Source organism: Periplaneta americana, chromosome 12 (genome assembly GCF_040183065.1).
Source record: "Periplaneta americana isolate PAMFEO1 chromosome 12, P.americana_PAMFEO1_priV1, whole genome shotgun sequence".
Taxonomy (NCBI): Eukaryota; Metazoa; Arthropoda; class Insecta; order Blattodea; family Blattidae; genus Periplaneta; species Periplaneta americana.
In genome coordinates, this window is record NC_091128.1 from 87,086,473 (window position 1) to 87,098,926 (window position 12,454).

Below are 12,454 nucleotides of genomic sequence, written 5' to 3' on the forward strand. Positions count from 1 at the left end.
ATTGTTTCATACAGTGAGTAATGCGAATCTTTGAAGCTTACGCAACACTCAGATTTCTTAATAAAATAATTTCAAGTTACTTCAGTTATTTAGAAGATTGTTTTGAAATGTCCATTGAGAGAGACTTATTATTTAAAATTATGTTAAAGCTTCAAAGTGCCTTATTTAATTATTAATAAAATATACAACAACAATGAAAATGACACAGTCACTAAATTAGCAACAATGGCCACCACAAGCTACAGACCACAGCCTTTATACTTGAAATGCTACCGTTGTAAACATTCCAGGGGTTGATTTATCATGTCTAAATACACATTGAACACAGTTCCAGAAGGCTGAGGTTTAGATTTACGAAGCAAACAAATAGTACTCTTTGCTGTAAAGAAGTGTATAAACAAATTTTTACGGATCACATTTGTTCAGTGATGGTATATCATTTTTCACTAACAGTATGTTTTCTGGCCATAGAAACCAATGATGGTATTCCGTACTGGTGCATACCATCTCACTTCCCTCATTGGTAATAACATATACATAATAAAATGAGTTGCCAAGGATGTGTGCACACCCTAATGAAATTCCAAGCTGTAACGATTTGTTCTTTTAGATGATGCCCTGCCTCTTCTGCATTGTCTTGTCTTCCCTCAAATCAAGATCATGTCCACATATTCTTCCTTATTGATTATTTTCTGTTCTTTCAATTTAATGAATTGTATTTCAACCGATGCTGGAAATTTATGGGAGATCAGAAGTTTCTGGATTAGTGCAGGATGGCGTAAAATTATTGAAGAAAGAGTTTGTGGGAAATTCTGTGCCTTTTACATTAAAATAGCACGTAGAGTATGAGACTCGAACCTGCAACATTAGCATTATTGGTTGCACACACAAACTAACTGAGCTACTGTGTCAGAACAATGTTGTCTTTTGCATTTCATATCTGAGTATGGGTATTATATTTACAGAATAAAATACAGGGTGAGTCTGTAGGAATGGTATATGGTGTGAGGGGTGATAATATTGGTAATTGAACAAAAACATTTATACGAACATATGTCCTGTTCTTAACAGTATCTGACATATAGCTCTTTGAAAATCATGGAATCAGTCTCATGTCCTTCATCAGCACTCACATGTGGATGCAAAACCAAATTGACATTAGGTTGTAGTATTGCCTTTATTGGCCATTTTAAATGTGCACCACTTGCACATGGTGGGGTGAAAAGTCCTGCAAGTCTGTTTACCTAAAGTCTCCAGTTCTACAGTGGTTGTACTAGTGTACTGCAGTTGTTACGTGTTCATCCAATGCAGTTCAGTGTAGTAGAGTGGGGTGAAGAGTCCTGCAAGTCTAGCTGTTTACCTCAAGTCTCCAGTTCTACAGTGGTTGTACTAGTGTACTGCAGTTGTTACGTGTGCATTCAATGTAGTTCTGTATAGTGGAGTGGGGTGAAGAGTCCTGCAAGTCTAGCTGTTTACCTCAAGTCTCCAATTCTACAGTGGTTGTACTAGTGTACTGCAGTTGTTACATGTACATCCAATGCAGTTCAGTGTAGTGGAGTGGGGTGAAAGTCCTGCAAGTCTGTTTACCTCAAGTCTCCAGCACTACAGTGGTTGTACTAGTGTACTGCAGTTGTTATGTACATTCAATGTAGTTCAATATAGTGGAGTGGGGTGAAAAGTCCTGCAAGTCTAGCTGTTTACCTCAAATCTCCAGTACTACAGTGGTTGTACTAGTGTACTGCAGTTGTTATGTGTACATTCAATGCAGTTCAGCGTAGTGGAGTGGGGTGAAGAGTCCTGCAAGTCTAGCTGTTTACCTCAAGTCTCCAGTTCTACAGTGGTTGTATTAGTGTACTGCAGTTACGTTTATATCCAATGCAGTTCAGTGTAGTGAAGTGGGGTGAAGAGTCCTGCAAGTCTAGCTGTTTACCTCAAGTTTCCAGTTCTACAGTGGTTGTACTAGTGTACTGCAGTTGTTATGTGTACATTCAATGCAGTTCAGTGTAGTAGAGTGGGGTGAAGAGTCCTGCAAGTCTAGCTGTTTACCTCAAGTCTCCACTTCTACAGTGGTTGTATTAGCGTACTGCAGTTACGTGTATATCCAATGCAGTTCAGTGTAGTAGAGTGGGGTGAAGAGTCCTGCAAGTCTGTTCACCTCAAGTTTCCAGTTCTACAGTGGTTGTACTAGTGTACTGCAGTTACGTGTACATCCAATGCAGTTCAGTGTAGTGGAGTGGGGTGAAGAGTCCTGCAATTCTAGCTGTTTACCTCAAGTATCCAGTTCTACAGTGGTTGTACTAGTGTACTGCAGTTGTTACATGTACATTCAATGCAGTTCAGTGTAGTGAAGTGGGGAAGAGACCTGCAAGTCTAGCTGTTTACCTCAAGTTTCCAGTTCTACAGTGGCTGTACTAGTGTACTGCAGTTGTTACGTGTACATCCATTGCAGTTCAGTGTAGTGAAGTGGGGTGAAAAGTCCTATAAGTCTAGCTGTTTACCTCAAGTTTCCATTTCTACAGTGGTTGTACTAGTGTACTGCAGTTGTTAGATGTACATTTAATACAGTTCAGTGTAGGGAAATGCCATGGGTCTTCTTTACACATGCGCAGAGTATGCCGACGTGATCTTTGTCTATGGTTTTTCGAATGGAAATTCCAGAGCTGCTGTTCGAGAATACCAACGACGATTTCCTAATCACAGAGTTCCAAATAGCAAAGTGTTTAGCAGATTGCATGAGTGTGGTACTCTTCCCAGCGTCCATGTTGCAACTGAACGTCCCGATCAACAAAATGTTAATGAAGTTGAGAACATTCTTCAAATACTGGAACACAGCCCAACTACTAGCTCTAGAAAAATTGCTGTACAGCTTGGTATTCTACAAACACGAGTGAAGCGCATAGTACATGAGCAAGGTCTTTATCCGTGCAACTCTGCATGTAGGATGTGATACCAACTGGCAAGAATTCTGTCAATAGATCATTTCTAATGATCTATTAATGCCACATATTCTGTTCACTGATGAGTCAACATTTACCTGCAATGGAATCAACAACATGCGCAACTATCATGTGTGGGCAAATGAAAATCCGTACACTACTATGGAAACAATTTTCAATGACATTTCTCAATTAATGTGTGGTGCAGTGTCATTGATAACCAACTCATCGAGCCAGTTGTTTTAAATAACCGTCTTAATGAGTAATGATTTCTTTCACAACATGTTACCAGAATACTTGGAGGATATTCCTTTGGCAACACAACTTCGTATGTACTTTCAGCATGATGGAGCTCCTGTACATTTCATATGGCCAGTGACGCAGTACCTCAATGAAACGTATCCTGGGCGTTGAGTTGGTCACAGTAGAGTCATTTCTTGACCACTGAGATCACCTGACCTTACTCCATTGGAGTTCTGTGTGTGGGGTTGGCTTAAGAGCGAAGTCTACAAGTGCAAAGTGGAAACAAGGGAGGAACTTCTCGCTCGCATTGTACATGCATGTGCAAAAGTAAAGGAATGTCCGAATCAGATCAGAGCAGCAACACACCAGCTGTCTACAAGAGCTGCAAAGTGAATTGAAGTTAACTGTGGACTTTTTAAACATATTCTGTAAAGAAAAGTGCACAATTAAACAGAACAGGATTTTAATTTACTGTCGCCTGGACTTTTCCGGTTCCTCATTGTTTCGATTAGTCTTCCCTGAAACTGTTAAGAACAGGACTTATGTTCATATAAATTTTTTTGTTCAGAATCACCAATATTATCACCCCTCGAACCATGTACTTTTTCTACTGACTCGCCCTGTATGAATATACGGGATTGCATAACTTCATATAAGGAAGATGCAAGTGACTCATCCAGAATATGTAATAAATAAATATATCGGTACATAAATATACTTTAAGCAGAGTGTTAGGGGTATATATTCAAATATTTTTAGGCATAATCGGATATGGTATAATGAACCATTTATTAAATAAAGAATTTCTCAGTCTTCGAAGTTATTTTTTAAACATGAAGAAATACTATGTTTTTAGTTTCGTTAATACTTCCAGGGAATTTGTTTTCTTTATGAACACCTGGGTAGGCCTATATGCAGAGGTTCAGGCTGATGGGGTTTTTTTATCATCCAGGCTTATCCTGAAGGTCTTGCACTATACTGTAACAGGCAACCAAATAATTTAATGTGTATCCAAACACAAATACGTTTTGCGATACCTTTTTACGTTAACATCATCATCATCATCATCATCCTGCATGCATGCATTAGGCAACTTGTGGCCCGGGTTCGATTCCTGGTCGGAGCAAGTTACCTGGTTGAGGTTTTTTCCGGGGTTTTCCCAATATGATGAAATGCTGGGTAACTTTCGGTGTTGGACCCCGGATTCATTTCACCAGCATTATCACTTTCATCTCATTCAGACACTAAATAACCTAAGCTGTTGATAAAGCGTCGCAAAATAACCTACTACTATTAGGCAACTTAGCCTGTAGCAATCTATAACTGTTCTGTCCATCATTTTCTTGGATGTCCATTGTCTCTTCTACTAATCGGTGTGTAATTCATAAACCAATGTGGTAGTCTAATTTGTTACATTCTTTGTATGGGGAGTAACCATTTATTTCTGCATTGCTTTATTCTGTTGTCTTAACACATGGAATTCAATTTGTACTATAATATGTTCTAATTTCGGAAACAGCAATTTTTTTTGTTCTCATAAAAACAATAGATTGCAATAAAACAAAAGCATTGTAAGTAATTTCATCTAAATTATCAAAATAAATTATTTATAAACAATATGGCATTCACTTCTAAACTATAACGAAAGAATTAAAGAGAAATTGACATTTAAAGACGGTTGTTATTGGAATGAAAAGAAACATACGAAATAAGATAAACTCTTAGTAACTATCAAAAGTTAATATTTTGTTTTCTTATTAGTTAGTGGCAGAATTTTTTTTTTTTTTTTTGTCACATAATGGAAGGAAACAATTTCACATTGCTTTCCATGATGAAGAGATCCTGTATCCCAGAGTCTTTTACACAGTAACAAACATTTTATCTATTTGAAATCCGATGATTTGGAAATCTTTGCCAGTAGAGCTTCCTTGCCAGGTTGCAGATTCTCTTCTTGTTCCATACATTAAATGAATATCTGCTAATTCAGCATCAGAAAATCCTTCCATTACCCGTCAGATGTTTGGTGAATGAGCTTCCTGCAAGGTTAATGACCCTTAACTGAGAAAAAGTGTTTATGCAGTACATGTGATCAAAAACATACAGTCTCTAAACTGACAGGCATTTCATAGTACAAGCATTCGTAAACCATCAAATAGTAAAATACATTACACATTTATGGAAAAACTATTAGAGCAAGGGAAAAGTAAATAGGATGTTTTACATGCATTTTTCTTAATATAAATATATTTGTACGTATATCCCTAACACCCTCTAGAGAGTGAGACACACACATATATATATACACAGACAGAAATTCTTGTTCAGCAAATATAATAGAATTTTATTAGACAGAAGAAACTTCATGTACGTCCTTTGAAACAGGAAATAGTCACTTTCGTGTAGCATCAATTTGTGTGTCGTTTCAGATTAATGTGAGATTCACTCGAGAAATATTAAGCATCGAGATCTGATGATGAAATCAAGTCGTAGCATTGACATATCTGTATGTCACGAAACGACATTTGAGTCATTCTACATGAAATTGAACACCTAAAAACACTGCAGTTTTATAAAAGATTCAAACTTTTTTTTATACATTTTGTATATCAAAGTAAATAGCCACACAGTGTCAATTTTAATCGAACATTATTTCTTACAAGTCTATTCGCAGTCAAATTTATAGAAATTAGCTACTTAAGATATTTCATAAATGCTTGTTTCTCTTAAGTTTACAACATAAGTTTAACTCATAGTTAATTTTAAAGTTTAAAAAGTGGCTTTTCACGCCATATAATATTAAATTTAATTGAAATGAAAAGAAAACAAATTTTAGATGTTTTAACATTAATTTTGACAATACTTACTTACTTACTGGCTTTTAAGGAACCCGGAGGTTCATTGCCACCCTCACATAACCCCGCCATTGGTCCCTATCCTGAGCAAGATTAATCCAGTCTCTACCATCATATCCCACCTCCCTCAAATCCATTTTAATATTATCTTCTCATCTGCGTCTCGGCCTCCCCAAAGGTCTTTTCTCTTCTGGCCTCCCGACTAACACTCTCTATTTTGACAATAGAAATTTAAAACAATATGTTAAAAATTTGAAAAAAATACTAACATTTTCCTTTTTATTTATTCTAATGGTCATCCAATTTTTAAAGTGGAATTCCTTTTAGAAGTATATGAAATAAATGTTTATTTGAGACACAAGAGTTATCCCGCAATTGACAAACTAGGCCTACTTGGTGTTTCTGGTCTGCCACAAAAGGGAGGGTAGAGGAAGGTTTCCTAAAATTGTTTTGAGAACCCTATGATTATACAAAGACCTTGAAGTATTTATGGCCCTCTTGTTGGAAGATCAAAGAGAATGAAGAGTTGAAACTTAGAAACTCCAGTCTTTCATGTATTGTGTTGTTTGCGGAGAATATCTTGTCCGGTTTAAATCTCACTTCGACGGGTTTTTACAGAATAAGCCTGCTCAGTGAAATAAATAATGATTGACGCAAATAGAAGCCGATATGATGCGTGTTTTAATCCACTTAATGAAAAAAAAATCACAGATTTAAAAATAGAATGTCTTAGCAGCATGTGACACATGCCATGTTAGTGAAACTGAAATTGGAGAACTATGATTTGTCATGTCAAGTGAAAGTGTTTGATATTTGTTGGATAAAAATTTCAAAACTTCCTAACCCTGGAGATATAAATAAGTATGTGTGTACCGGAGAGTAGTTCTCAAAATCTTTCTGAAGCCAAATTCCATGAAATTGCAGAAAGTTGTGATATAAACTCATCTGGTATGATTTTCTTAAAAGAAACTGAAAAAAGGGCCAATATATCCATTGTTAATGAGAGCTTAGTGTCATTAGGTGAAAGTCTCATTAAGAAAAGAGAACTCTGACAAAAACATTATCCGCATCAGAAATTAGAAAAAAATAAAAAGTAAACTTAGAGATAAAGTATTTCATAACATTGAAAGTGACTCTACTTCAGACGAAAAACAATACAAAAATCATGACAGTTCAGATCATATGGTACAAAAGTTGATTGACTCATTTCATGCTAGGGAAGATAGAAAGTTGAAAATACAAATCTTAACAATTTTCGAAAGTTGATCTTATTGTAAAATTAAAAAACAGTGTACACAAATCATTAGAATTGCTAAACAATTAGCCTCTGACAAGGGAATTTTGGCAACAATCATAAACATAAACATTTTGTGTAAACATAAAAAAATTCGCACCACTATATTATTATGACAAAGGGGTACAACGACCTTTGAGCACTATAAATTAGGACAAAATTAAATATTTTTTTCTCAGAAACCAGAGAGTGTATTAAACTCAGGATTGATGTGATAAATATTTACTACCTCCACTTTAAGAAACGGTATTCAGATATAAAAATAATTTGTTACCAGTAATTAAATATTCAAAATAGTGCAGTGGGTGTTTGAGAATAAGGTTCTTAGGAAAATATTTGGGGCTAAGAGTGATGAAGTTACAGGAGAATGGAGAAAGTTACACAACGCAGAGCTGCACACATTATATTGTTCACCTGACATAATTAGGAACATAAAATCCAGACGTTTGAGATGGGCAGGGCATGTAACATGTATGGGCGAATCCAGAAATACATATAGAGTGTTAGTTGGGAGGCCGGAGGGAAAAAGACCTTTGGGGAGGCCGAGACGTAGGTGGGAAGATAATATTAAAATGGATTTGAGGGAGGTAGGATATGATGGTAGAGACTGGATTAATCTAGCTCAGGATAGGGACCAATGGCGGGCTTATGTGAGGGCGGCAATGAACCTCCGGGTTCCTTGAAAGCCAGTAAGTAAGTAAGTGCAGTGGGAAGTATTTCCCACCTGATTTCTATATTTCTCAATATATTTTTTATGATTCCTTTTCCCATCTATTGTTAAATCTTAAATGTACCAGAATCTTTTATGTATCTGTGTGATAAATATATTTTTTTTATTTTTTAACGACTACTGAATTTTGTAAATTTTAGGATGGTTAATGTTTTACCGTATTTGCCCGCATAATAGACGCACTTTTTTTTTTGTCGATTTTTATAACAAAAAAACTAGGGTCTGCCCTTTATGCGAGGAAAACATTTTACTGAAAAAAATCTATTAAAGGTGCACCAGCTCGAATGTTGAAATAATCGATAGAATACGTAATGATATATGGGCCGCAATTAATTCATATATCGATTGCGTCGCACTTAAGATGATCGATAGTTAGTAGCAGTTGTATAAACAGATGATAACTTGTAACAATGAACACAGAGACAATAAGATAAGACACTTTATTGTTATTATTAACACTAGCCTTACCTCATTCACTGTCAGGTTCAGCATCACTGCTGTCATTTGTCATAGATTCACATTCCTCTATGCGTCTATTGTGGGAGGAATTTTTTTTTTTTTTTTTTGTTTTAACGCGAAAAATTGGGGTACATACATTGTGTGGGTGGATCCATTATGCTGGTAAATATGGTATATTATTTTAACTATTCATGTTACAAATCTGATTCTAGTACATTTTTTAGAGGTAAGATTTAATATTAGATTGGAAAAGAAGTCATAAAATATGTTGAGAAATATGGAAATGTATTTTTCAAAGGCGCCATTTTGAATATTTTATCACTGGTAACTATAAATTATTTTTAGTATCTGAATATTGTTTCTTAAAGTAGTAGTAGTGAATATTTATCACACCATTTCTGAGTTTAATACACTTCCTGGTTTCTGAGAAAAAATATTTCATTTATTTTATTTTATTTATAGTGCTCAAAGGTGGCTGTACCTCCTTTTAAGCAGATGAGGCACTACCTTAATGTGTCCAAGATCAGAATGGCCATAAGGAAACGAAACAGCAGTAATGTAAATGAAACTGTTTGTGTCTCTTTTAAGATGGTGGGAAACTGTCGGGTAGCAGCAAGCGCAGCAGCATGCAGAGTCGGGGCAGCACTTCCAGTCTTGTAGAGCAGAGGAGTATCACACCTCGCTCACAGCCTGCCACCCCAAGGTAAAACGATTTAATTACAAGGAGACTACAAGTTTAAAGCGTGTATTGGTACGGAAAATAAATTATATTATAACTTGATTTTTCGTTTTAAATTATTTAGTCACAGTAAGATTTTCTCAGTTAATTCTGATTATTTATGCTACATCATTTATTTTCTAATGTTGAATAATGTTTATCAACGAGCCTGCGCTAGACTCAAAATGTAAGTCACGCTGAAATATAACTTGCCAGTTTTTTTACTTACTGAAACAATATAACTGTAAAAAATTGGCAAGTGAGTTAAAATAACCAGTTACATTGTTTCAGTAAGTAGATTTCCTGCATCTGATCACCTGAAGACAGAACTTACCAAACATCTTGCTTTCCAGACATGACCCTTAGTTCCCTTCTTTCGTCAGTCGTGATCTATGTTTAGTGATGCTGAGAACGAAATATTACTTGAACGAATTCTTTTTTATGGTATGTAAAGTCATGTGGATAGTGGAAGGGAACTGCTCTGCCAGCCACTGCCAACACCTATAGTTGTTCATTACATTTCTATTTAATACAAGTTTGTATTCACAATAACTGCTGGAAATAATCTCCATTTACATCCCACACTGCTAACCTCTTCAATTCATGCACATTAAGCAGGTGAGTCATTTCACAGTGGCTCCATTAAGTGCTGTGTGATAAGAGACATCAGTCGTGATCTATGTTTAGTGATGCTGAGAACGAAATATTACTTGAACGAATTCTTTTTTATGGTATGTAAAGTCTTAGAAAAAAAAAAATGACCAGCTGCAATACTCTAAGTCTCTTTCGGAAGACTTTGGTTGATTCTGTAAGAGCTTAGATTTACACATGAATGAATTTCTTATGCACGACTCTGCTCTGTTTTTCCTTTGTTTTGTTTGTTTGTTGCTTTTTCTGTCTGTTTTTAGGTCAAGTGTTATGAATAATCTATAATGAAGATATGTTCAAGGAGTAAATTGGTGCAAAATAAACATCCTTTTCTCAGTCGTGTGAATCAGGCGCTGCCCAAAGTAGACTTAGACAAATTCACGCTACAGGAGAGCGATCATTTTTTGTATTTAAGGCTGTACATAAAAACGAAGTCTTGTAGCACTTTCGTGTTTGTTATTTTCAACAAAAATTTGCCACTGTACACATTGCAAATGACTCCAAGATCAAAATCTGCTGTGTATTGGAAACAAAGTGATCAATATAGATTTGTGGATTCCATGCTTCCCTAATATTACACCTTGTGACTATTATCCTTGGACAGCCTTCATGAATAGGATTTATTATAAAAAAAATCCACATATACAATAGAAGAGTTCTAAGAGAGCATAAGAAAAAAAATTGGGACTAAAACAGCTGAGAAATAATAATTTTCTAAGAATGTCTGAATATAGGCTATGTGGCAGCTATTGTAAATAGAGTGAATACTTATTCAGGTTTTTATATTGCAAACATATCCTATGTCATAGTGTCGTGGTTTAAGGCACCATATCTGGATTTACAATATGGAATGAGTGCTGGTTCGAGTCCTCATGGGGAAAGAAATTTTGTCATAATCTTAGCCAGTGTATGGGATCAGTGCCAACTCAGCGTCATGATGAATTTGGAGAGCTACAATAGGTAGCGAAATCATGTTTAAAAAACCAGCGGGAATGGCTGGGAGAATCATCGTGCTGATCACACAGTACCTCCATACTGGTTGGATGATTGTTCACTTCAGCTTAGGCATGTGGACATGAGGCTAGTAGCCAACTGGTTGGCCTTGATCCTTCATGGGCCGTTGCACCAAGGACGAATGGCTATATGTGCTGGCAGTGATTGGCACAGCAATTCCCTTGTGGTATCTGTGCAACTTGACTTACGAAAGCAGCAAACTAAGGGTGCTGTAGATTGAGCTTGCTAGATATCGTATTTCCTAGATATTTTAGGGATAAAGATAGATCTAACCTATCAAGTCATCTGTTTTGCAGAAATTTTAGACACAAAGGTAGATTCAGCCTACCAAATTTGTGTTTTCAGACAGTCTTAAGGACAAAGTTTGCTTCAGCCTTCTAGATACCATGTTTTGCAAACATTTTTAAGGACAAAGATAGACCCAACCTACTAAACATAGTGTTTACAGGCATTTTTAAGGAGAAAGGTAGGTCGAGCTTACAAAATGTCGTGTTTTTCATTCTTTATAAGGACAAAAGTAGATCCAACCTATCAAATATGTTGTTTTATAGACATTTGTAAGGACAAAAGTAGATTCAGACTACCGAATATAGTGTTTTCATTCTTTTTTTAAGGAAAAATGTAAATCCAGTATATCAAAACTTGCATTTTTCACACTTTTTAGGGGCAAATGCAGATCTGGGCTACTAAATAGCGTGTTTTTCAGATGTCGTGAGGGGAAAGGTAGATTCAGCCTACCAGTCATGGTTTCAGATATTTTTAGAGTAATATAAATATTTTCTGACTTGATGCTTTTAATTTTAAATTAACAGGTCTCAGGCGGCTACTCCTCACAAGTATAAGAAGGGTGATGTGGTATCCACACCAAGTGGGATAAGAAAGAAATTTAATGGAAAGCAGTGGAGAAGATTATGCTCAAAGGATGGCTGCACCAAAGAATCTCAGAGACGAGGATATTGTTCGAGACATCTCAGTCTTAAAGGCAGCAGTCTCCGAGCTGGTCCGGCTAATTTTCCAAGGTAATTATCAGGGAAAGGATTTATATGTAAATACATATTTACTTATAAAGCTAATATAATTTATATTTTGCATTATCTTTATGTTTCACAATGTGTAGGGTTGAAAAATCCTACTTTTATTTTCCATATTTTAGAGTTTAGTACATATTTTCGTTAATTTCCATATATTTTCCATATTTCATATAAAACAGTCCATATTATATTAGGTTTAACAATAAAACAAAACAAAATTCCATTAACTTTTAAAAATACATTTCAACAATAGAGATTTAAACACATGTTCAGTAATCCCTTTAACATCAGAGTTATTTGAAAATTAGCAGTCCTATCAACAATGGGAAAGTAAGTTACAAAACTGTATTAATTTAATTTAAAATTTTTAACAGACTTCAGTTGTGCAGCTCAACAGTTAAATGCCAGTCAGAGTACACATAGGTTCAGTTTTGTAAATCATACTATAAAGACGGTAAATATGCCAAAAGTACGTCATTCAGTCAATTTAAAATCAAAACTAACAAGTTACATTTCAGAATTTAAAGAA

The 12,454-nt window shown here is 35.6% G+C and overlaps 1 protein-coding gene across 9 annotated transcripts in view; it reads left to right on the forward strand.

Moving 5' to 3' along the window:
* Positions 1-12,454, forward strand: part of cic (Putative transcription factor capicua) — a 113,647-nt gene that overhangs the window by 39,590 nt on the left and 61,603 nt on the right. For all 9 annotated transcript variants that reach the window (XM_069841713.1, XM_069841714.1, XM_069841710.1 and 6 more), the window contains 2 exons: positions 9,103-9,217; positions 11,707-11,913. In XM_069841713.1, coding sequence (XP_069697814.1) covers positions 9,103-9,217; positions 11,707-11,913 — 322 coding nt within the window. The remainder of the gene's footprint in view (positions 1-9,102; positions 9,218-11,706; positions 11,914-12,454) is intronic.